General features: G+C 40.6%; 2 protein-coding genes across 4 annotated transcripts in view; one reads left to right on the top strand and one right to left on the bottom strand.

Annotated features, from left to right (window-relative positions):
• Positions 1-4,908: 4,908 nt before the first annotated feature.
• The window catches only part of LOC108092708 (hemicentin-1), a 44,528-nt gene continuing 23,642 nt past the window's right edge, over positions 4,909-25,794 (top strand). For 2 of the 3 annotated variants that reach the window (XM_017192428.2, XM_017192426.2), the window contains exons 1-2: positions 4,909-5,186; positions 8,246-8,431. In XM_017192428.2, the coding sequence (XP_017047917.2) occupies positions 8,278-8,431 (154 nt within the window). In that variant the 5' untranslated portion in view covers positions 4,909-5,186; positions 8,246-8,277. The remainder of the gene's footprint in view (positions 5,187-8,245; positions 8,432-25,794) is intronic. The other variant, XM_017192427.2, reaches the window with a different exon arrangement.
• LOC108092707 (glycerol-3-phosphate dehydrogenase, mitochondrial) lies at positions 11,724-14,738 on the bottom strand. Its single transcript, XM_017192425.2, has 2 exons — positions 14,073-14,738; positions 11,724-13,436 (listed from the first exon to the last, which is right to left on the bottom strand). The coding sequence occupies exons 1-2, from the start codon at positions 14,571-14,573 to the stop codon at positions 11,823-11,825; spliced, it is 2,115 nt and encodes a 704-aa protein (XP_017047914.2). The 5' UTR covers positions 14,574-14,738; the 3' UTR covers positions 11,724-11,822.

The following is a 25,794-nucleotide window of genomic DNA, read 5'->3' as shown; positions in this document are numbered from 1 at the left end:
GCTAACTTGATTAAGCCAAGTCGTCTTCACAAAGGGCAAACTAACTAACCACCTAATGCTGCAGCTAATACAATGCCAGCACTGCCGGCACCTGGGAGCCTTTAACTGGCTGCAGGATCTGCTGCAAAAACCGAAGCCTAATGCAACAAAAGCCAAAACTTAATTAATATTTACATGGGTCCTCCTTCGTTTGGAGCAAGAAAACCCAAGGCTGGGCGAGAGCTGCTGTTGTGGTCTTATCTTGTGTTTGGGGCTGTCATGTTTGCATATGTGCAGGCGTCGCTCTTCCTGGAGGATCCAGCAAAATGCAGAGGTGATGACGAGAACGAGGACGAAAACGACGATGAGAATGGGGATGGGGATGGGGATGGGAATGGGGATGAAGAAGGGTTGGGGAAACTCCTGCATGGCTGCTAGAAATCAATTCGCATTGTTAACCCATGATTGGATATTATTGATTCAATTTGCAGCCAACCGACCAAAACATGTTTTATGCATGCCCATGTCCTCGTCCTCCCAATTTTCACCCCTTTCCTCCTGTCTGGCGGTGCATGTGTGCCGATAATGTCCTTCGGTATCGATAATAGTGCACATGCACGCTCGCACACTAACACCAACACCCCCGTCGACACACACACACACATACACCAATGCATACGCATATGTAGTTGGCTAAACTTGAAGCTCAACTGGGTTTAATTTATGCATGTGTTGCGCTTGACTGTGGACTACAGTGGGCCCTAATTGTTCTTCAAGTCATTTATAAATTTTTTTTAAACGCCTTTCAAGTTATCAGTTAACAAAATAAAAAGTAATTATGGCTTATAATATTTTATTTCAAATTCAAATTGAAATAAGGAAAGATTTTGAGTTTGAGCTAGAATTGCCATATCAGATTTTTATAATAAAGTTTTCAAGTAAAATTTTGTTGCACTTTAGTATTGTTATTCCTAACCAATTTGTTGACCTTATTGGCATTCAATACAACTCAATACATTGTTATGTTGAACTCAAACGGTAACTTTGTCTCCACTGTAATGACTTGTTTTTTCCAGCATTGAAAGTCGTGAACAATACCTTTCTCCCTTTTCACACACTATCACCATTTTCTTTGCCTTATTATTTCGAGTTGCAAATCAGCCATTGTTATACACTTGATGGCAGTGGAGTTGTTATTTGATTATTAGTGTGAGGCATTGGTACCAAAATAAGAATCATAACAGAAAGGCAGTAATATTAAAAAAGCCTTACATATAGTCTATGAAAATTAATACAACTTTTGTTAGTAAACCCACATCACCATACCCAAACCATATTGCTCTAATTATCACAGTCAGCAATAGAACATATATTCGTAATACTAAATCCATACCCAGAATATTGTTTCTTGCCTTACCACTTGAATCATTAAAGGACCTCTCAACAGTTCCTGCCTCAAAATGGAATTTGTATCAGCAGATTGAAGTAAATCGATGGCTGCATCGTTGGTTTATAGCCCGATAGCACAACACTAATCACCCAATGGTAAATCACCAGAGCAGCACAATGGAAAATGTGGCAAGAAAAATATGCAACAGCGACTCCTTTCTTTGCCAAGGCTAAAAATGTGAAAAGGCCAGTTCAACAGAGAAAAATAGCAATAGCAACAGCAACAGCAAAAAGTGCAAACACACAGAACGGCAGTAAATTGGCGGCGATAAAATTGAAACCCGCTGGAAGCTGCGCCAGCCGATTTGGCCCAGTCTTTTGGACCTCGGGCCACCTGGAGGTGCAAAAGGCAAACGGAGGAAGTCGGCGCGTTGAGTTGTGAAAACCAAACGGAAATAGCGGCCATAACTCGCCGGTTGGAGCCCAGAAAATCGCCATGGAAAAGCTATTTGGCGGGCTTTTCCTTTCCCAGCGCGAATTGATTCGACGTTGTGGGAAGCAATATTGGGTTGCTTTGATTAGCGGAGATTGGCAAAGGTTTCAATAGCGCTGTATGACCGATTTGCAGGGAGTTGCTCCAGATTAGCGACCATGGGAACTGTTAACGGAAACTTTATGTGCTGGGGTAAAAGTGTTTTCTTTAAATTCATATAGCATACATTTAAACAAAACAACTATTCTATTGAATTGTACAGTGGTAATTAGGATTAAGATTATTCCAGTTATAAATTGGCCTTGCAAAATATGCTTTGCCTTCATATGGTATTATTCTTTTTTGAAAAATATCAAGCGCAATCGGAAAATGTTCCTCACATTTGGCCAGACTATTTTCACTTGTGCACAGTTGATAAATATATCACTTGAACTGTCTGAAAACTGCTAGGCGATTTTTTCAATTTATGTACCTAGCTGTGGACCATCAATTCCACTCGTTTTGCGGTGAAAATGTAATAAAAAGTTAATGGCTTTTATTAAGTACTCATTAATTTGATTAACGACCACGCAAAATATTTTTATACGAGTTGAAGAGTTCTTTGGTTGCCAAGGTGTAAAATTTATTACTTGCAAAACATTCTATACCATATGGTTGTCAAAGGTTTGTTCATATTTGCAAAAGAAATTCTGTGGTGGTTGTTAAATTAAAAGCTGCATAAAACTGTTGACCAAATAAAAAATGTAATAAATAATAGAAAAAAGTTATTACGTTTTTAAACGTAATAAGTTCAACTTATTGATACTATTATTTTTTTCTTGAAACTGAGAGTATTTGTCGATTAATTAATATCGACTTAATTAAACTAAAAGCTTTACAAATATTTCATTAAAAAAAAAAACATATGATATGATATATAAAAAAAAAATATGATTTTAAAACGTATAACTTGTCCTCCAATCTGTTAATGGCTTAATTTCGACACCAATGCTTATTGAGGGAAAGGATTCGATTGCAGCTATTATTTTTTTTCGCTTCGAATATCTTTTTGTCGTTTGGGTATACTCTATTTGCCGATCACTTCAATTTTCCGCAGCAATTTTCGCACTCAGTGCAATCAGCTTGTTTTTCCTTTGGCTGATTGTTGCTAATGCGCTTTAAGTAGCAGCATGCCACGCCCATGCAGTCGCCCGTAGGAATCAATTGCCCCTAGATGGTCCCAAAAAGCCATTCAGTGCGCCATTGGGAAAGGGTTTTTTTTTTCGTATCACCCACCACCTCGTACTTTTGTGCTGGCAATTTACTGCAATTGCATCAGGAGCAAAAAAGGAGAAACTTTCGTTTAATGCCCACACTTTTGGGTGTCGTTTCCAGCATGACACCAGCAGAAAGCAGAAAATGCTCTTGGATTTCAGCTAAATGCTGATCCCCAAGGGGCAATAACCCACTGCCAGGGAAAGGGGATTGGGGGAGGGGATTGTGAGACAATATCCAGCAGTGCAAGATACTCACTCAATCTTAGGAGCTGCTCCCGGATTAGTCCTAAATTTGTTTCTCAAACTGAGTGCATAAAAAAAATAAGTGCGAAAGCAACGTTATTCCATTTTATGGTGCTGTTTAGGTTTTCTTTTTATCTGCTAGCAGTCTTAGAGAATTTTATTTTTACTTCGTTAAAGCTTCAGTTTTAATTAACTTTAAAACTTCAAAGTTTTTGATCTATTTTTTTACAGCAACAACAAATGCAATAAAAATATTTTTAAGTAAAATTTTAATTTTAAATATTTTAAAATACTTTAAAGAAAGTAACCCATCTGTATTCTATATAAAAAAAGACTTGCCAGCAGGCACAATTTACGAATTCGTTGAGCGATGTGCCGTTTGTCAAATTTTTAGGTCGTCGTCATCATCGGATTATCCTTTTGCCCCTTTGTTCGCTCAACCCTCTACTCCTTCCAACATCCCCACTTTTGCTAATGTTCCAGATTAAAGTGATGGTCAAGAGGAATTTGTGTCAGCTTCTGATAAAGCAGTTGCTCCGGCTTTAACTCTAACCGGCCTAACCACTAGAAAATATTGCTGGACAATAGCATATTAGATGTTTTACTTTTTGGTTCTATCCGTTTTGTTTTGTTATTTATATAATATTATTCATGGCCAGAACTGCTTGGCTGGGAATTTGGCTCCACGTTGGTCAGATGTTCTGTCCTTTCCAATCTGCCCCCGACTTGGTTTTAAGTTTCGAGTTATGTTTATCTAAATGATGCCAGCAGCCAACGCTGCGTATGTGGAATATTTTTTTTTTATTGTGGTTAGCAGTCGGTTGTTGCCAGTTTCCAGTTGTGTGGTTGTAGCTGCTTTTGACATTGGTCAAGGGGCTGGAGTCCAGAAGTGGTATCCGACATTTTAGTGTGTTTCACCAGATAAGCCAATTTATGCAGTTGTTCGTTTTGAGTATGCGTGTTAATTTGACTGTGAAAGTTCTCTGTGGCAGCAGGAGCAAGAAAAGGTTGGGTTTTTTGGCTGTGGAAAACGGTCTATGGTTGGAGTTTGGAGTTCATTGGGGTTATCAGGTTCCACAAATGATGAAATGGTTTTTTGTGTAAACTATTTTTTATATATATTTTTTAATATATGTTGTACGGCTTTGATCTAGACAATCCAGACAATTTTTTTCCATTTAATAAACTTTTCTCTTCCTAAAAATTATTTCATATAATTTTATTAAATTTTTTCAAAGATTCGATTATTTATTATTAATTTATCATTAAATTCGTATATATAGTATAGTAGGTATTATATTATAATATTGCCGCCGACTTATCAAACATTCATCTTAAGAGAAGGCTCTCCATTTAAACGCAGTGACTTTCCAGTGAAACCCTCTTCGAAAGCGAGAATTCATTTGTTCTCTCGGCGGGTGAATTTCGAAAGCCGAATGTTGGCCGAAAGCCGAAGCTAGCAGGCCACGAATTGGCATCGTCGTTTGGGCCACGGCAGGGGTCGTTCCACCAATGAAGTCGTCCGCTCGTTTAGTCGTGAATCGGGCTTTCAAGCAAACGGACGGTCTGCGCCCAGCGAGGGTCGCCACGAAACTATCTGAGGCGCGACTTGCGATCCCACGCGAGTGTCCACCACGAAATGTTACTCGGTGCGTTGTCGTTATCGTTATCCTTGCCGCTGTCGTTGGTCCTGCCGCTGTCATTTGCCGGATTTTGGCAGACCTCGCCAAAGTTGTGAGCGAGTGAAAGTTTTGTGCATTTGTCGTGCGGCGACTTCGGTTTACCATTACTCTAGCTGCATTTCGCATTTGCGTGCTTAATTTGAAGTAATTACCAAATTGTTTGTTGTTTTGCGAACATTTCATTGTGACTCTAAACTGCTGGTCCCACCTTTTGACGACATGTGCCACCTCCGTTTGCACTCTGCAGGAAAGTTCTGCAATTTAAATGCCGGGGGGATATTTTTGAAGCTGCACCAGAATGAGGTCATGGGTATTTTGTTCACAGCTGTTGGGGTTCTTACAAAATGAATTATATTTACAAGTTCTGGTACTCAATCCATCTAACGTACCAGTTTTTGTAAAAAAAATATTACAAGTTCAAGTTAAGTTTTAATTTCTATGTTTGTTATTGAGTTTTAAAAAATTTTTTTGTTTTGAAAATTATTAAACTTTCGTTTATAAAGTCTTTCTTGTATAAATTCTATAAACCACTTAAGGCATAACTTTTCCAACCGTTGATTAGCAAACTATTTTCTTTCATGACGAAAATACTTTGCACTTGCCACGACACAAGCGATTTAACCATAATTTATGGGTTTTACACTCGAAATAAATTGAATGCAACTGTAATACCCTAATTTGTCAGCAATTGTGCAAAAAACCGCAAAAATCCCAACACCGAATCCTTTTGCCGGAATGCAACAAACTAAATGGCCATAAAAACCGCTTACGAACGGGAACTGAGGAGAAGGGACCAGGGGAATGGGATGTTGGCCATGTTGAGACACAAACAAAGAGCCGCCATGTAACCAGCAAAATAATTTGTTGCAATAAATATTTGAAAATCCAGTTAAGCGAAACATTTTCGTCACGAAAGGGCCAACTGGCCGCAGAGTCTAAGGACTCGGCAAAAAAATGCACTCCGGGCAAAAAGGCAAGAGAAATAGTTCAGTTGTGGCAGAAGTCCTGGTTGCAGGCGTTGGGTTGTTGGGCTGATTTCGCCTCCCAGAGCAATCTGGTTAGCGTACAGGGTAGCCGGGGTTACTTGGACAGCCACTAGACAAACGAAAAATATACTGTTGTTTTCCAAACTATTTATTTTTCTCAAATAAAATTATTCTCAAACGAAATCCAAAAATTTGTAAACAACAATTTTATTTACATTACATTAATTCAAATTTTCTGGTATTCAATTACAAAAATTGAACTTACAATAAATAAAATTAATTTTTTTTTACCTATTATTCTCAATTTTTGTCTTATGTTCTTTGGTTTTAGAATTGGAACACAGATTTCTTTATTAAAACAATTATGTACCTATATCATATTATTGGTTGAGTGATAAGCACTGGGCAGCATATGAATTGATCAGAAAAGTTATATATATTTTTGTTGTGTTGTGTGGCACTTTCATGCAGTTTCCGCTGTTTGCATGCCCCGCATGCCTTTGGCGATGTGGCTGTTGCTGCACGCCGTGTTGCACTCTGTTGGCGGTCCTGTGTTGTTGAGTCCTTCGGCTTTTGTGTCCCAATACCGGACGCTTTAATATTAAAAGCGTTTAAAATTTTCGTACGTTACGTGGCCATTGTTCCGTGTCCTGGCAGATGCACCGGTCCAAACCGAAAGAATCCCCCCAGCCTGCGATATCCGCCATTCCTTTGTCAGGACAAGAAAGAAAGAAAAAAAACGAAGTAGCAAAAGGGGGAGACTGTTGCACGGCTGTGGGGCATCAACACTAACAAGCTTTGTTATGTTTCGCCATCCAGCCGTCGCTGTTGCATTTGAGTTTGCCTTTGAGTTTGCTCAACGTTTTGCCAACTGTGCGAGAAAGTCGCCAGCAGCGCCGGAAGCGGAAACGGAAGTGTTGCCATTGCCATTTTGCTGGCATCGCCATTGCATTTTCGGAACCCTCCGCTCGCTTTATGTGCCGGCGATATTGTTTTTGTCACTGCTCCTCGATAATACTCCCTTCTGGCTTTCCGCCTGCGAAATGTTGTCCGCTTTTGCCTCAGCTTTCATTCGGATTTTCGGGGAACTGGAAACAAGCGGGTGCACAGAAGTTTCTGACAGGTGGTTTGTGTGTGTTACGTGTTTTCTGTTTACTTTGTGTAATCATTTCATTTGTCAGACTTGATTTGCCAGCGAACCGAGCGTTGACAGCTTGACGTTGCACGTTGAGATTTTGACAAAAAGAATTTCCATGGGGTTGCAGCAAAGGAAATGTGATTGAATCCACCGGGCCAATTGGAAAACTTGACGGACGAGATACGCATTGTTTGTTTGTGAAACTTTGAAATTGAATTGGTTTTCTTTTAAGTTTAAGTTAATCCTCTTACTAAGAATCAAATGCCTGTTTTAGAAGTTTATTTAAAACCCTTAATTAAGAAGCTAAACTTTTACTTTTATTTTCATTTTATTCTGTAAACTTTAATTTCAATTTTAATGTTTATTCGCTTAAGCCATAAAGTCCTGTTTTACCATTTAAACTTTAAGTGAAAACTCCTTTTGTTTATCCAAACTTCTTCGCCCACTCCACAAGTTCCGCAATCAAAAACTTAAAGACCAAAGTTAAATTAATGGTGAGGTAAAGCAGAATTACCGTCGACAAATCAAATTACTGTCTGCCTGCTGTCTGAAGATATTTAATCCGGATGAGCCGAAGTCTAAAACGCTTCAAATTAACGCACACAGAATTAACTTCGACGTTGGCGGGAAAGGGGGGCAAAATGGGGAGCCAAAATTCGGAGTAGAACAAACAGAAGTCGGCGCAAAGTCAAAAGTCAAAAGGCTGTGGGGCCAAACTATATACGCGTGTAAACAGCGGCAGCAACAACTTTTCCCACGCATCCGGAATCCGGATCCGGAATGGGGGGCTTCATGTCCGGATTTTTGACTTGGGGCTGATGCCGCCGTAAAGGTGGCTCGTCACCATCATCATTCGGCCACCTCGTCATCATGACGCTCCATTTCAATGGCAGTTTGGTGTTGATTGCAGCCCCTCTGTTGTAGTTGTTGTTGTTGCTCCTGATTACACGTCATTTAAGTGATTAAAGGTGAAAACGTTTGTCGTCCAGTGAACTCCGACCTCCGCCCACAAATCCTCGAACAATTTGGCAACTCGACGCCGTTGTCGTGCTGAACATTTTCCCCATTAACCGTTGCAGAAGGAAGGCGAGGCAGAAGGATTTTCCCAACCATGGTCGAGCCTCACCGGTTGCCACGCCCACGGAACCGGTTCCGCCCACGGCCGCAGGCCAATGTCCGGCGTTTGGCCACCGCGCTAATAATCACCGCCGCGGTTTCCATGCTGATGACAGCCACGCCCACTGTGGCCGAGATCCCCGCAAAGGGTAAGTGCTTTGATAATTTAATGAGCCACTCTTAATGGGCTTCTTAGTTTGATTGATTGACTGGTGGACTCACGGTTCGTTGTGGAGAAATAGTGCACGGGGAGGCACTTATTTTCGCTAAAAATAAGTAGTTCAAAAGCCTCACTCATTAGACGGAAAATCGTTCTCAATTTACAAGGATTCAGTTTGAGCCAATTGAAGTGGTTTTTGGTCTATATGCTTATTAGGTTATTTCCTTTGTTGTTTCAAAAGATGCCACCAAGTAATTATCTAAAAATATCTTCGTCAAAGGTTCCTCTTGAGAAACCATTTTATTTTGGAAAGCATTAAATAAGCTGGAATTATATATTTATTTAGTATCAGTATTTTTCTTTGAATTTTTTAATCCTATCTTAATGAAAACGTAACATTTATTTTCTGTTAAAATCAATTTGTATTCTATGTCCCAAATATTTTCATTGGTTGCAAACCCATATAGTTTGATATCAAATACATTTTAAAATCCTTAAAAGCTTTCTTCTCACTCTGTTTTAAATTTCCTGCCACATTGACAACTAGCAAGTGTTCACATATTCCACTATCCTTTTATATAAACGTAATGGAGCATGATATTTTGCTCTGTCAGAAAATGTTTGTTTACCTTTTCCATTAAAAGCAATTTTAGAAGCGAAAATAGTTGTAGTTTTTGTTTGCTGCTGCTTTGGCAGGTTTCTAAGCCTATCCAAAAGATTGTTCACATCGAAGTAAATTGTGAACATTTGATAAATTTATGAAAACAATTTCCCCATTTTGCCTTGGCCAATCGGAAGGGGCGTGTTTTATTTGCATATATGTTAAATTTATCTTTGGCTAAGCAAACGAAGAGGCAGGCAGATACAGCGTTCTACGCTCAAGGATATTTTGTGACATAATCAAATATGCTTTAAGCCAAAGCCAACAACTCAACCCTTTTGAAGTCGCTGCCAACAAAATGAATGAACTGCAGATAAAAGATGTTGGCCCCTGCCATGTCATGCTTGCTCACTTATTTCCACACCCATACATATATACATATTTTACAGCAAAATTTTCCCCCGCCCCGAAGGAGGAGAATTTTCTTATTTCCATCTTATTTCTTCTATTTTATGAGCAAGGAAATGCAAATGCTTACAAGACGTTTAACATGTCACCTGCGGGCAGAAGACGCTCCGCAAAATGCTCTCCACACTTATCTGACAGTTGTGCATCTCTGGCCTTCGCCTTTTCCCGCTTTTCCGCTTTTACCCGCTTTTCCGGCAACATCCATTGGGCACATGTATAAAATACACATTTGTTTGCCTTACCATGTTTGTCACTTATCGTTTGGTCCAATGTTTTGCAGCTGAGTGCCATTTCCCCCACAGCCGCCATACTCCAGATTTCCACTTCAACTGAGGTCGAGATAACTGTGTTTGCGTGTATGCGAAGATTTTATGCATGGTTTGGCCAAGAATTACTATTTTCCCAATGCTGCAGATATGAAAAAGTGCCAAAGCTAGCTGGCATTTTATTTGAAAAGATGCGAATTGCTTGAGTGCAGGCATGCATGCATTCCAACATGCAACAAATAAATGAGAATTTATTTTAAAACATATTTTTAATGGAACAATTGCATAATATATGCATTAAGATATATGTATTGGTTTTAATGTCTTTACGACACAGCTTTTGCATTTCCGCGAATTTCAGCCACATTAAATCCTCTTTTACAAGATCTCTCTTTCTACCTTTTTATCTTTTCCTCGGTGATTTTCACTCCCAAAGTACTAAAGCATATTTTATGGCACACTATTTTCCTGTTATTTCCGTTTGTCGCCCCGCAATTTTTTCAGCTTTTTATGGCCCAACTTCCGTCATACGTTTTTTATGCTCCTCTATTTTTTTGTCATTTCTTGGCTATTTAAGGCGTTATTTCTTATTTATTTTTTTGATGTTTTTTGCGGGCAGCTTGCTAAATGTCCTTGACTGGGTTGTAGGAAATGGCTGCAGGCAGGACGAAGGGTTCCCCAGTTCGTTGGTGAAAATTCTTATTATTATGAGCTCGCGTGTGCATCGCCTGCATTTTTCCCCATTACTTACTTCCTTCGACTCCCGGCCAAAACTTATTAAAATTGTTTGAAGCCGCAGTGGTTGTTTCTGGCGAGAGAGAAAGGTTGTGGAGCAGGCGTTGGCCACTGCAATTTATGTTTCAAGTTTGGAATTCCCGAAATAGTTTCGCGTGCTGGAAATTGTTAACTCAACTAATCAGCATAAAAATGCGGCCCAAAGACCGCAGAATGGTTTTTGTTGCAAAGTGTGGCGAAAAGTGAAAGTGTGCTGAGCTGGACCAGTGATATAGTTTTACTGAGTACTTAAGAAGTTGAGCTTGTTATTCCGCGATATTTTTTAGGCAAATTAAGTGCAGCAATAATTTTTTAGCCAAACATTTAAAAGAGTAAAATTAAGGAAAAATTGTTTGCCATAAAAACAAAAAACTTTTTTAATAAATTATTCCTTTGAACATCTGCCAATTTACATTTTAATAAATTATGCTTCAAAGGTGTATTTTCCTTTAATTTCAATTTAATTTCCATACACTTTAAAAATATGGCCATAAAAAGCTCATTTACGTTGCTAACGAGCGTCGATGGGCAAAATATGGTGCTTATATAATACCGCCCACAAGCACACACACTTTTGGCCCCCAATCAGCCAATAAATAAAGCAATATATGAACGATAAGCATATTCAAAGAGTGGCAAACAACAAGAAACGGTTTTCAGCCCCAATAACAATAATTCAACGCAGTCTCCAACATGCCTCCAAATTTTCCCACTCCAACAAATAAGGCTAATTTATAAAAACAAACGACAGCAACAGCAGCGACAAATTTCCAAAGAAACATTAATAAAGAAATCGAAGAAAAAAATCGTCAACAACTGCCGAATGCTGAAAAAGAAAAATCGAAGCGCTATTGTTAAATTTTCTTTAAAAAGTCAAAGAATCCATTCCAATGGATGAAATATTACTTTTTGAGGATAAATTAAAGAGCAGATGAAAAACTTAAATCTGTGAAATCTACATTTAAAAAAAAATAAAAATGGTCCAATTTTAAATGTGTATATTTGTCCAGAATCTGATTTACTTGATGGGTTTGCTATCGGGCCAGAGGCAAATAAATTCCTGCGATGAACAAAATTTGTCTTTAACTTTGTGTAGATGCTAAACCGACCAGTCAAAAAATTATGCAATATGACACTAGTTTTTTTTTTTGAAATTATAGGACCCGTTTATCGGTGACAAATATTTTTAATTTTTATTATTTAAAATTGAGGTATTTTTCATTTAACTTAATTGAATTTGAAATCAAACTTTCACATAATTTGAAAAAAAGTCAGCACATAAATTTGTTGCGCCAAGTGGTCATAATAAGTTCCCGCTTTTTATCCGACCATTCAGTGGGAATAGACCTCGATTCATCGTGCTTAACACATTCCACTACCGAGTTATGAGTTATACCCGATGTGAATAAGTCTTTGCTGGAACTCTGGGTGCTGAGAGGTTTGGAGCTGTCCTCATTTGTGACCTCTATTGGTAGAGGTAGAGGAGCCTTCGAGTAGCTTCTGGCCTCCTTTCGAGCTGCTGCTCGGCAGCAACAAGATGCCGTGGTTGACTTCTTCTTTGTCTTACTCTGGCCGACACTTCTGGGCTTGATGATGGAACCCAGTCCCATTTGGCGAACGAGGAACTCCTGGGCAGCCTGCATCTGCTCCTTCTGCTCATCTTCGCTCCATTCTGTCTCCTTGGCCATGATCTTCAGGATCTTGGGCAACATGTGCAACGTGGCAGCTGCATCCACAAAGGCAATCCGCAGTCGCCGAGCGATGATGTCCACCAAGGTGCAGGCATACTCGTTCTTCACCGCATAGACAATCTCCGCTTCGATGTAGGGAAAGTTGGGATGCAGACGCTTCTTGAGTTCCGGAGCACCGGAGAACAAAGCGTGGCCATTGTAGCCATAGGAATCGGAGATGTGTTGCGCCACATCCATGGGCACATCGTAGTCCTGCACAAATTCCAGTGGCAGCATGCAACACCAATATTCGGCACCATCGAGCTTCAGGTCCTGAGTCCAACTGGAGGTCACGTGGTCGTCGCAGAGTCCACAGGATTGGATCGCCAAATCAACGGCATCGGCGGCCATCACGCGATAGCTACTCCAACGTCCTCCAGCCAAAGTGATCAGGCCACTTCCACTCACTTCGATCATGTAGCTGCTGATGGGAGCACCCCGGTTGTCGTCCTCGTCCTCATCCTTATCGGTGGGACAACTAACATTGGGCTTTATGCCCGTCCAGGCGCTGAGAACATGGCAGCGTCCCAACTCCACACAGGGACTCAGTCTTTCCTTCGCTGCTTCCAGCAGGCAGTCCACATCATCCGGATCTGGAGTGGGACTTCCAATGCCCGCCACTTCATCCAGTTCCGACTCGCGAATGCCCAGAACCGTGTGGTTCTCAAACGGCACCATAACAATGGTGGGATCCTCCTTTTTCAGGGCAGGACTCAACAAGCCGTAGTGACCGGAACCAAAGTATCGGGGCAATGAGACATGGGTTCCCAGGGTGGGCATCAAAATGGGAGCAGTGCCCTCCTTGTCCATCTTCCGAATGGCATCCGTGCCGGTGCCCGTGGCATTGATCACCGACTTCGCTTGGATGTAGAACTCCTCCTCCGAGATCTTGTCCTTGACACCCACCACCCGACAGCATCCCTCCTGGGGAATCATGTCCACCAGCTCCATGTGGTTGCCCACATTGGCGCCCAGAGCGACGGCGGTCATCACCAAGGCGAGACACATCCGGGCATCGTCCACTTGGCCATCGTAGTAGACCACTCCGCCTCGGAGGCCCTCTGTCTTCAGGAGGGGAAACTCATACAGGGTGGATTCTTTGGAAAGGAAGTGCGAGCCACGCACATTCGAAGCGGCGGATATTAAGTCGTACATCTAAAATAAAAAAAAAAAAATAAATAAACAACATTTTTAAATTTAAATCATACTTCTCAAGAAGAAAGTGAATTAACTATTAGGCAGTCAATTAATAATAAAAAAAACAATAAATATTCCCTATTTAAGTGTAGTACTAAGTATATAAATTATTAAGAAATACATTGTTTATGTTTATACTATAAAAATTACTCCACTTTTACTAAAAAAAATACTAAGAAGTTATCATTTAAGGGGGGCTTCAATATTTTAAAATCGAATATTTTGAAGTTGCAGACATTCATGCACTCGGGGAACCTTGCTGAATAATAAACAATTTTTTTTGTATGTTTCAAATGAAAACTTTGGCCTTCACACTGTACCGCAATAAGTCCCTCAGCCGCGTCGAGCCACACGCGACCTTGAATAAGTCCGCCATTTTGTTTTTTAGAATTTTCAAAAAATGTTTTTCTCATACTTTAAACATGTCTTCAAATATATGCAAAAAATTATTCGTGTAAGTTTTCATTTTCTAAGTGAAAAACATTCCCAAAAAACGACTACTTTTTGACATGTTACATGAGCAGCCCCCCTTAAGGTGTTTGCTTCAACTCGGTCCTAAAAATGGCACCATGCATTTTCTTCTGAGTACCCTACCTTCAGTTTAAGCCAGGTGCAAGGCATGCCCAGCACACTGTAAACGGGAATAATCATGGGCTGAATGCGATTCAGGTGGGGAGCGTTCTTCAGCATGGTCACTCGCTCACTCATCATCTGCAGCATGATGTACAGCTGCTCGATGTCCTTTTCCCGAAGGGCAGTGCCCAGATATGAACCACTGCCGTCGATCAGTTTGGTGGTTCGCGAACTGGACCCACTGGCAAAGTCATCCGCCTCGATCAAAGCGGTTTTCAAGCCTCGACAGGCGGCATCCACGGCCACTCCGCAACCCACAGCACCACCGCCAATCACTAACACATCATATTTGTCGGTCTTCATAGCAGTTATATGTTCCGAACGCGAGGGAACAGTTTTTTTCTCACCACAACAGTGGTGAAGCTTGACCCTATTACCCTGCTGGGCAAACAAAAGGGCTTGGCGCAGCAGGTATCGCTTCTCGGGCCTTTGGGCCAAGATAGCAGACCACTTGGACAGCATCTTTGCGAATATTCCAAAATCCAAGCAAAACAATCAAACAATTTTGAATTTTGCGGGCCGCGCGTTCTTTAAAACGCTTCCCAGACTATCAAAACAATATCCAATAAAAAAAATATGCTTGAAACTTACTGATTTTAAAATGTTTGTGGCATGCCTCGAAAGCAAAGAATGCAAACCTACTCTGTTATAGAAACAAAACGCTGTTTATTTACTACTAGTTATAAATGAATGTATTATACATATTCTATTCCGCAAACAATTAGGGCAAATAATTGCAAAAAGACGAGTCGGTTGTTATAACTAGTTTCTTATGAATTAAAAAAAATATATTATAAAAAATCATTAATCTGAAGAGGTTCAAGAAGAGATTTGTGCACAAGGAAAAATTACAATCAAATCGTTCTTTTTATAACTTCCTCTCAAGTTGAATAGAAGTTGCAGATAAAAACGGGTTTCCAAAAATAGAGATCCAGTAGGCCTTGTATTTAACTTCAAGCTGTTAACTTTATTTTGTCGGTGTTTGTTAAATTGTTAAAAAAACATTTTATTGGAAAAATTTCTTGCTAAATTATATATTCATGTATTTAAATAAAGCGCTAAAAGTTAATTGGTTAATATTTTGGGACATAACTGGGTAGGCTTTTAATCACCGCGCTTACCATTGTTAAAATATGATATTTTAATGTCGATTTTCCGACGTCGAATAAAACTAAAAGCTTCGCTTAACCCCTTCGTAAGCAGAAACTCCGAGCGAAAGTTTAATATTCAATAAAAGGTTGAATGCATTGTAATTGAGCGACATCCATCGACGCCCACACCCAAAGCCAATTAAAATTAATGAAAATTATAGATATGCGGCTTGTCGCCTCGCCGGTCTCCACACCTGGGCGAAAAGGTGTCGGGCTGTCACAGTTTCTGACAATTTAAACTCGTGACTGGCAGGCGGGCAGTTGGGAGGAGTAAATTACAATGCTTAGCACATTAAGGCTGGAAAATTTAATTACATGCGATGGCGACCGGGGGAAAATAGGAGGAAAAACTGGCGAGCATTCGATCGACAATCGCAGGGGCGTTGGCCAATGTTCAACTGGGCCGGGGATAACAAAAAAAAAAAAATAATAACACCGCCCACCAACATTTGCGCCGGAATATTAATACTTGTCCGTTTGATCCTGGGGGAATGGGCGTTCCAATGGTGTCAGCGGAGTTGCAGGACTCCTGACATTCCGCCGACTAATGAGTTTGTTTAAGTAATTTCAATTCATTTGTTAATTTTCAACTATTGTCTCTATTGACTTTATTAATGTGAGCGGGGCCTGCCCATCAGTCTGTCACTCTGTCACTCAGGAGCCGTGTTTATTTCGGGTCCGTGTTGGTTTGTCTGTTTACCCAACTGTCTGTCCCATGTCCTGTGGGACTGCGGTGCTTTTGACTTTTGCGTGCCGTCGAACAGCATTGTCCTTTTGTCATTGGCCTGGCCATTAATGCGGTGCTGTGGCAAAGATAAATATTCAATTGCTAATTGCTCACATTATTGATAAGACATCGCTACGCATTAACTCTTGAAAGTCAAACTTTTGTTGGAGTATACAAATTTTTAGGAAATATCTTTAATATTGAATTAAACCAAAATCAGCATTTTCTTTATATTTTTATTCAGTTTCCTTACCCTCGCTCTATAAGGAATTTGCGTTTACACTTTTAGAATCGTTGTTTGCGCTCTCCACTAACTAGTTAACTATATAATTTAGCCGCCAATCAAGAAGTTGAGATAAATCTTCCGTATCTTGTTAAAAAGTTAAATTTAGTTGACCATATTAGGGTCTTATCCTTCCCCTCGTTAGGGGTAACAAAGAGAGCAACAAGAATGGCGCCAGCGGCCTTCTAAACACAAATTTCCGGTGTAAGCCACATAACAAACCTGACCTAATACCCCGTTCCCCCGTTCCCCGGTTCCCCGTTTCCCCATCCTTTTGGATCCTGCTGAAACCAGGCGACCGCCACGCCCCGGCACTTTGTTACATTTCGTTACCTCGCCAAAGTGCCTCAACACATTCGGCGGGATACGGCGTGGCCTTGTTGCTTCCTGCCTTGCCCCGCCCACCTTGCCACCTGCCCCACCTCCCAGCACCACCCCCTCCCCCCTCCGCTGGCTGCAACTGGCTTTGTTTTGCGGCTCGCTGTTGCTGGCGTGTGGCTCACCTTTTTTGGCCCTCTCACCATCCGCCAGTTGGTCTACGGGCATTATTGCAGCTATAAAGTCAGTGCCTTGAACTTTTCCTCCTTTCAGTTTCTGTTTTTTGTTTTTTTTATACCCTTGCAGAGCAAAAGGGTATTATAATTTCAGTCAGAAGTTTGCAACGCAGTGAAGGAGACACCTCAGACCCCATAAAGTATATATATTCTTGATCAGCATCACGAGCAGAATCGAAATATGTATGTACGTCTGTCCGTCTGTCCGTCTGTCCGTCTGTCCGTCTGTCTGTCTGTCTGTCTGTCCGTCTGTCCGTCTGTCCGTCTGTCCTCCTGTCGGTTTCTATGTAAACTAGTCTCTCAGTTTTAAAGCTATCTCGCTGAAACTTTCCCAAAAGTTGTGTAGTTGTTGCACGCAGTATATAAGTCGGAATGGGCCGGATCGGCCGACTATATCGGATAGCTCCAATACAAGAGAATGAAATAAAAAATTCTCACTCTATTGTTTTTCATCAGATCGACTTGAATTCTTCAAGATGGCGTTTTCTAACTGTTATTGAATTTCGGATTAAATTTGATCAAAATCGGATAACTCTATCATATAGCTGCCATAGGAGGGATCGAAAATTATATATAGAATTAATGGAAATAAATTGATAACATCGTTGTTTTTCATCAGACAAGTGATTTTTGGAATATAGAGTGTTCTTACGACTCTTGAATTACGAGTTAAATTTGATTAAAATCGGACAACTATATCGTATAGCTCCCATATGATCTATAGTCAAAAATATGGAAAATGAATAGAAAAATCGTCTTAGCTTCGATGTTGTCTAGCCTTTATGAGTTTTGTTCGACATATTTGATGACTGCAAGGGTATATAAGCTTCGGCTTGCCGAAGCTAGCTTCCTTTCTTGTTTTTTTTGTTTTGGCCGTTGTTCTTTTGGTCCGGCTGCTTTTTTTCAACAAATTTGTTTTTTTTTTTTTTGCCGAGCTCTCTTTTTGTCGCCTTATTGCCATTGAAGTTGGTTTTTTATGGCCTGGCCGAGCTTGACAATAAGCACGGCGGCGGCAAAACTTTTCCACTTCTCATTTATTATTACGCTCCCCGGTTGTTGTTGTTGTCCTGACAACCGAGCGACACAAATTGTCGTTTGTCCATGTTGCCTTCCTTCAGCAGCAACAAAAGCGAGCGAAAAAAACATAAGAATAAGTTTAAAAAAAATATACACAGCAAAAAGCAGCTGGAGGCAAATGCAAACAAGCGCACGAAATTCGTCTAAATTTTTTATATTTAGCAACTGGAGGGGAAAAAAATCAGTGCAAAATGCTCAAAATTAAAATAATTCAAAATAAACGATTTGTTGCGCTCCGGCTGGCAATCAGCGAGGTGTTAAGTGGCCCAAATTGTCTGGCAACGGAGAACTTTCATCTCACAGACCAGACACTTTATAGAACTTTGACTTTGACTCTGCTCTTTGGGGACTTTATTGGCAAAAGTTTTGATTTATTTGGACCAATAAAAGCCGTTTTGTTGGGTCAACGTAAAATGTAATCCTTCATTCTCAGCTGCATTGAACAGCTTGTAAATTAAATCGGATTTCATTTAAGGTTGGACAGAAAAGAGTTTGTTCAATATTATGCAAGAATTTTGCTTAAAAAAAAAAAGAAATTCAAGTTACTCAATTATTTAATTTGTATTCAATATGAATATTCAGAGGTTTCACTCCTTAAATAAACCCATTTAGAGAAACGGTGACTGCTGACATCGGAGTATTCCAGCAAAAGGCATTCTCAATTGTCAACAGTTGAGCCAAATTTAGCCGCCGTATTAATGTGTATTGTGGCATAATTGAGTTGTACACGCACACTGACGACGGCGAGAATGGAAGTGGGACAAGGACCCCCGAAGTCAGGACAAAGGGTCAGGATGTGCTCAGCCCAGGCAGTCGTGGTCTTTGGCAGATCCACGAGCAGTTGGGTCGAGCATAAAGGCGCTAATTTGTAGCAATTAGTTTGGCACTCGTCCATGGCAACAGCAATGGGAAATGGGAAATGGGAAATGGAGAATGGCCAGTGGTAAATGGCGAATGGGTTTGGCCACAGGACAGACGGTAAACATGCACACAGGATACTGAATACAGAATACGGGACACAGGACATATGGCACGGACCGAGGACTTTCGAAAAGGACAATTGATAACAATTGAACAAACGACACGCGGGCAGCCACGCGTTTAAAGCAGGCAAAAATGCCACATTTTCAGCGACATGACATCAATTAAATTTATACCTTCTCTGCCACCCAGAAACACACGCACTGTCAGTCAAATGATATTTTCATTTTTATTATTATTTTTTTTTTTGTATCTGCCTGGGAATTACTCAGTAGTCAAAACACAGAATGTACGTCATTTATTTAATCTCGCGTTCGTCATTTCGGAATATAGTTTTAATGGTCTTTCGTTCTCAATGTATGGTTTCTTGTTTGAAATTAAAGCTTCAGTTTTGATGTCAAGTTATTTTTCCACATTAATTTTAATTATCGTTTAAATGAACAATTTAAGCCGAGCGTATAATGTGGTTTTGTATTTTATGGGATTAAAACTATGATTTTATTCCAATGGTAATCGGAATTTACTTATTTTGCCTTAAAAAGAGTTAATTTAATTTTTAAAGTTGGAAAATACCATACCATAATGTTTCTTCATTTTAAATCTTTTACTGTAATTTTGTGTTAAATATTTTTATAACGATTTTCTTTATTTATTAGGTTGCACGTGATTTAATTAACTCTCAATTTCGAAAAGGGTATTCCCGAATCGCTTTCGTGTCCACTTCATTTTCCCTTGCTATCCTTTAACTTGCCCTCATATCTTAACAATTGTTGTTCTCCTTGTTGTAGGCAACACTATTTGTGTCATGCAACAATGTAATTGCCACTGTCGTTGTCATTTCCGCTGGACACACGTTTCAACGACAGGAAAAAAGGCCAGCCCAGAGGGCAGGGTAACAAAAAAAAGGGAAAACATTAAAGATATTGCAAGGAAGGGGAGCGAAATAGAGTGTGGGACTCCGCCCTTGACAGGGGGCGAGAAAGTGGGGCGTGGTCGCCGTGCGGCGGAAGGAAGTGAGTTGTAGGTCGGCCATTGTGCAGTTTTGCGGTGAGCAAGTCGGATTGCGGCGCCATTTGCTCCTTCGTGGGAAAAGGGAAATTCGGTGGGGGAGGGGGCCTTAAATATGTCCTGGCCAATTGTCAGAGGCGCGGGCGATGTTAAGCTGAAAATAATAGACGTGGACATGGCTGTCATTCTGTCAGTCCGAGACGATGTGCGCCGGACACTAATCGATGTGGACAAATTGCAAAGGTTGCAGGTTGAACCCATCTCCCATCTTCCACCCTTGCCTTCGTATTTTCCCCCTCGCAATTCACATCTTACCTTTGCCAGCAAAATTAATGGCTCAATGAGGCGGGGCATTAGCTGCTGGCTTGTTTGCCCTCCAGGGGGGGGATTTTTAATTGCTGCCTGGATGGCCGTTCTGTGGTCGCTCCATTTATTTGTGCCCTCCGCAAGCAGCGGGCTCAACTCCTGCGGTTGACCCTTACCACTCCCTTCCTCCCAACCGATTATCCACTTCGATACCTCTCTCTTTAACCACCCAGTCTGGTTTTTAGTTATGCTACAGTAAACTTGCGGTAGCCGAGAGCATCGCACTTGCATCCTGCAACACCTACAACACCAACTTCCCATCGCAATGGAATCCGCATCCCCATGCATGCTAAGTAGCCCCGGGGTGCGGTTTATTTAAATACGCATCCAGTGAATGAAATCAAGCGACGGATTGTGCGGGGTGCTGGTTTGGTTGCAATTTATTATTATTATCTAGGTAGAAAAAATGAATAATCAGAGAAACATTTAAGCTTAAAGCCAATAAAGCTTAACTTCAATGTACTGTATTTAAATTAAAATTTTAAGGAATATTTCCCTCATTACACATTCTTCTGCATGCATTTGAAGCACGCAGATATACATTTTATTTAAATAATAATAATAATTCCTCTAACACTTAAGCTAATTCAAGTATTTATTGAACTAAATTCTTTTGTAGGTATTTCTAATTTTGCAAGTTCTGTATTTTTATAAGGTGTAAATATAGATTAATTACTAGGCAGTTACAATTTAATAATGTAATGTAGTCCTTGTAATATTCAAAACCTTTTTCTATTGTTTCAGGTAAGTCTGATTCCACATCACAACTTAATTTTAGCTGCCCGTCAGTAAGTTTGCCCATTTTTCATTTAATCAAAAGTTGCACAACTCTGACTGATATTAAACCCTGCCACGTTTAACTTCATTCAATCGGAAAAACTTTTCTATTTCAATTTGCTTTTTCAGCTTAAAACCCCAACAGCAGTGGGCATCAAAAGCTAGCCACTTTTCGATTGCCTGTTTCCCCGACTCTTTGCTCCTTGCCACCGGTGCAAGCCACATTCGACACTTTATCACCTGGTTGGACACTGGCATTCAATGGCTCGTGTTTTTCCACACAGCCATAACATTTAATGGCGCTCCGCTTAACGCTTGTAAACACGTCGGGGCAATCAGGGCTCTAACCACGCCTCCGCATTCTATAGGTATGTGCGCTCGATTGTTAGAGGTGGATGGTGGATGGTGAATCGGTGAATCGGTGAAACTTTGGCTTTCTTTTCGCAAATTATGCCCATCGGGCATGCTAATTTCAATTTGGCTCTTGGCCCTCTAAAAGTCTACAATTACCGCTAATAGCCGGCTAGCAAAATCAAATGCAGCAGCCCATTCATTATCGTTAATTGCGGTAACCAGTTGGCGTCCGTATTATTACAAATTAACAAATCACTTAGTCGCTGAACACAAGTTCCCCCCGAAACTCAAGTCCCTGAAAACAACAAAATTAATTAACCAACTTACTTAAGTTTAACAATCTGGGAGGAAAAGAATCTGGAGCGCACTTCATTTGAATTAATGCCAAAAATTATAAAGGCGTAAGAAGAACTGAGATAGTAGATGATCGACTTTAAGCTTACCGAGTATCCAGTTTTAATTTTTAAAATATAAATTATCCGATCTAAAGGGTGATTTTTAGGAGCTTAGTTATGAATTTAAATCAAGATAGTTTTAATGGTAATAGAGCTATTTTTCCGATTAGTAATTATTCATATTCGCTAAAAGGTCGAAAATCCTTTCCCTGCCATTTAAGCCGAAAAGGATAAGGGGCTATAGAAATCGCCTAAGTTGCCATTAGGCCTTAACGCTTCGCTTAACTCGTTATTGGAGCTGATGTTCATTCGCACAAAAGTTTTCAGCTGGCGGCAGTTCTCGTTCCGAAAGCAATTATCCTCGGGGAAGTGTATTCGACTTAATTGATTTTCTTGCCGGCAGTCGCTACAGTTTTAAAAGGATTTTAATAAGCGCATTGGGAGTGTCTGTGTATATGTGTGTGTGTGTGTATGTGTTAGTAAGTGTGGGCGAGGGTGTATATCCTTTGTCCAAGGGTCCGCCTTTTGTGTTCCATTCTCTATCCTTTCGCTTGAAAAGTTCAGCGCGCATTTAGATAACAACATTTCGTCGGCTTTTTCACACTTTGCCTCCATTTTTTTTTTGGGCTAAGTAAATTTTGCAGCCGGACGTGCCGGGGAGGTCCTTTGGCCAAGGACCCGGCTAAAGGTTTTGGATTTCGTAGGTTGAAGTTCAAGTGGGTCTCGGTGTGTGTCTCTGGGCATTTGACCGGAAGTTAAGCGGCCTTTTTCTGGCCGAATCGCTCTCTAAGCAGCCGTCTTAGTCGATTCTGTTGGCCGGGTTAAGTGCTCGTGTGCGCCAGCTTGTACTTTAAATACAATTTGAAAATTGTGTTTATTTAATTGCCCGGAAAGCAGTCGGTTACGCTCCTTTGTCATTGGTAAACACTTTAATTTTCGCACCTGATTGAGTTCTACGGCAATGCGCATTTTAATTTTGGTGTTTTCATACGCCGCAAAGCATGTTATTAAATTTAATTGAGGCATAATATGATTTTATCTTTGAAGGACGCCATTTCAGTCATAAAAAGAACGTTAATACTCGCCGTTAAATGTTATTATAATGATTTTTCAAAAATGGCACTGTGATAAGCAAATGATAATGAGCTTGGCATTTCATAATTTTTTGCTTGTTAAAATTCTTTTTGAGAATTTTTTGGAATGCAAGCACCTGTGAGGAGTCCATAACATGGGATTCCATCTTCCGACTTTTCTATGAACAAGGGAGTAGGAATTCATGAATTCCCGACAAGGACCGACTTCATCAGCATTGCGAGTAGGATTCCCATTCATTTGCCGCACATGGTGGTCCCTTCCACAAGGCTCAAATTTTTGCCGCCTTCTTCTACTAACTATCTCCCTCCTGGCGCCTTGCCTCTATGTTAATTTCGCAGGGATCTATGGCCAGCACGCCTCTCATGTTTTTTGATGATGAAGAGGTTTCTGGCATCGAGCCAAAAACAACAACAACAGCACCCACAAACAGAGCAAAAAAAAACAACTCCAAAATTACGGGTATTTTTTGTTTTCAGACGCATTCTGCATTTTAGGCTGGGGCGAAGGCTTCCACTCTCGAATGCCACGGAGATGGCCGAAAAGCAATAACAATAACGACCACATGTACGCCCCCGATTCCCCAGATTCCCTGCTCCCCAGTCTCGCTTTATTTTCTATTTTCCTGCTCGGTTTGATGAACTTCGCAGCGCGGAAAAGACGGGGAAAATGGAGTTGCCTTTGGTTCGGCAATTGCCGCTGCCTGGTTGCGATTGTTTTTGTAGATGATTTTGATGATGTCGGTGGGGATGATGATGTGGCAGACACGGATGATGTTGTGGTAGGGTTTTTTTTTTCTTTTGGGTGAAGCCCCATAACCAACGTATTTCCACAGTTGATTTCGTTAATAGAAATCGTAATTGCTGTTATTGATATTTTTACAGAACGAGATTGTGGCAGTGATTCTGAATGGAATTGCTCAAGAGAAAAGTATTGAAGGGAGTCTGTACCTTAAAGGCTTTTTGATTCGGTTTTATAAAATGTAAATTACAGGTGTTTAAAAGGGAAGACTTCATGATTCCTTTTTAAAAAAATTCAAGGCAAGGAGTTCTTTTAAATCACTTTTCATCTTGCCTTTAAAAAGGCCACTTTAAGTCGATGTATCTTGATAGCCAATAGACACCTGGACAACTAGTAGGCGACAACGATTCCTGGTCTTGCGGTGAACCACAGGAGCCATGGAATTCCGAGCACAGAGACTGCCATTCGGACACTGCCTGCAATTTGCATGCGCACACCTACAATCGCAGAGCCAGTGGAGCAAACGATTCCTTTTTCTTCTGCTTGTCAATCAGTTCATCGACTGCCAGACTTCCATGACATTTTGATTGACTAGACAGACAAAAAACAGAGGAGGAGAAGAATCAAGTGGAAAATGGTTGAACAGTTGAACTTTAAGTGCATCGAATTTAATGGAGCAATAGAAACCGCTTAACGGCTTGGATGGATGGATGGATGGCTAATTACGTTAATACACTTGAAAACAAAAGTCAAAGCGAAGCTCATCAATAATTACAAAAGGAAGAGGAAAAGCCAAACTGTGGTGAGTGGAAAATAAAATCGAACTGGGACTTTCAGACACGAATGCCAGTCGATTTGTTGTTGAGCACTTAGTTCGGCAAAGTCAAATGCTGGCTAACCAATGGCAGCAGGAGTCAACCATAAACACATCAATCTTAATTAGAATCCGACACTGAAGTGCCCTGGCACAAATCGAGAGTGAAGTTAGCAAGCTTTAGTTAATTTTTCGAGAATTCTTTGCCAAGGGATTCTACTTCTCTGCCACCTTTGATTCAATTGCAAACTAATTGCAGGTGATGTTTGGTTTGATTCGCCCTTCGAAAAACTTCTCGGGTTTGGAAGTGGGTAAATATTTCTCTTGCACAAGCTGTGTGTTGAATTAAAAGTCAGAAGCAGAGCTATTAGCTAATTGTGGAGTATAAAGTGCGCAACTGTAAATGGAGGGATATAGCTTTTTACAGAGATTTATCTATTTTTGGAAAACCTTTACACTGCGCTCCTAAAACAGAAAATTAAGCTAGCCACTCTTGCACAGAAACAGAGTCCAGATGCCGAAACATGTTCAAGAAGAGTGCGCCTGCATTCAGACCAGATGTCTGGAATCTTAGGAACGATGGCCAGATGGCAAGACTTTTAGCACTCCGGGGATAAAGTTTCATTAGGAGCAGCCCAACACGGAGTTGCAGGAGGAATGTGCGGCCTTTTTACTGCTCAGCCGACACCCCAACTATCATGCTCACCAGATGTATGGCGCACTTCACTGCAAATAGCACTTGAGGCTTATGACACTGCCACCAGACCAGTTTCCCCACCCCAGCCCCCCCGTAAGCTCAGACACCCTGACCCCAAGTCAACCCCTTCTCCATTCGCCGACACTCCACTTCAAGTGCATGTGAAACCGCAGTTGAAAGGCATTTATTGTACTTGTCATTGCTGTTGTTGTTGTTGTTGTTGTTGTTGGGCTTGGAGTTGCAGCTCAGACTGTGGTTAGCCGGCAGCCCTCTGGCTCACCCACCCACTGCCACCCATAACCACCCATTAAACCCATACCCACGGCGTTGGGCTCACAAAAATACTGGGCTCGCTCTCATGAATGCCAATGCATGCAGGACTCATAAAAAGACGGTGGGAATTTCTCTAGAGATGACTCAGTGATTTCAAAAAGCACGAAATATATACATATATCTAAAATATAATTTGAAAAGCAAGAATTGGGTTCTCTCAAAAAAAAAAAAAAAAATAACAAATAAACACTTTCTTTTAAATCCGAAAATATTTTACAGATTACTTAAAATGTAAAACAAATTTTACATTCAGACTTCAGACTTATAGATATATATAATAATAATTGATTTTAATAGCCTGCATTTAATTCATAGGTACCCAAAAATTATTAA

This window comes from Drosophila ficusphila, unplaced genomic scaffold (assembly GCF_018152265.1).
Source record: "Drosophila ficusphila isolate 14025-0441.05 unplaced genomic scaffold, ASM1815226v1 contig_127, whole genome shotgun sequence".
Lineage (NCBI taxonomy): Eukaryota > Metazoa > Arthropoda > Insecta > Diptera > Drosophilidae > Drosophila > Drosophila ficusphila.
This window is presented reverse-complemented; position numbering and strand designations above follow the sequence as displayed.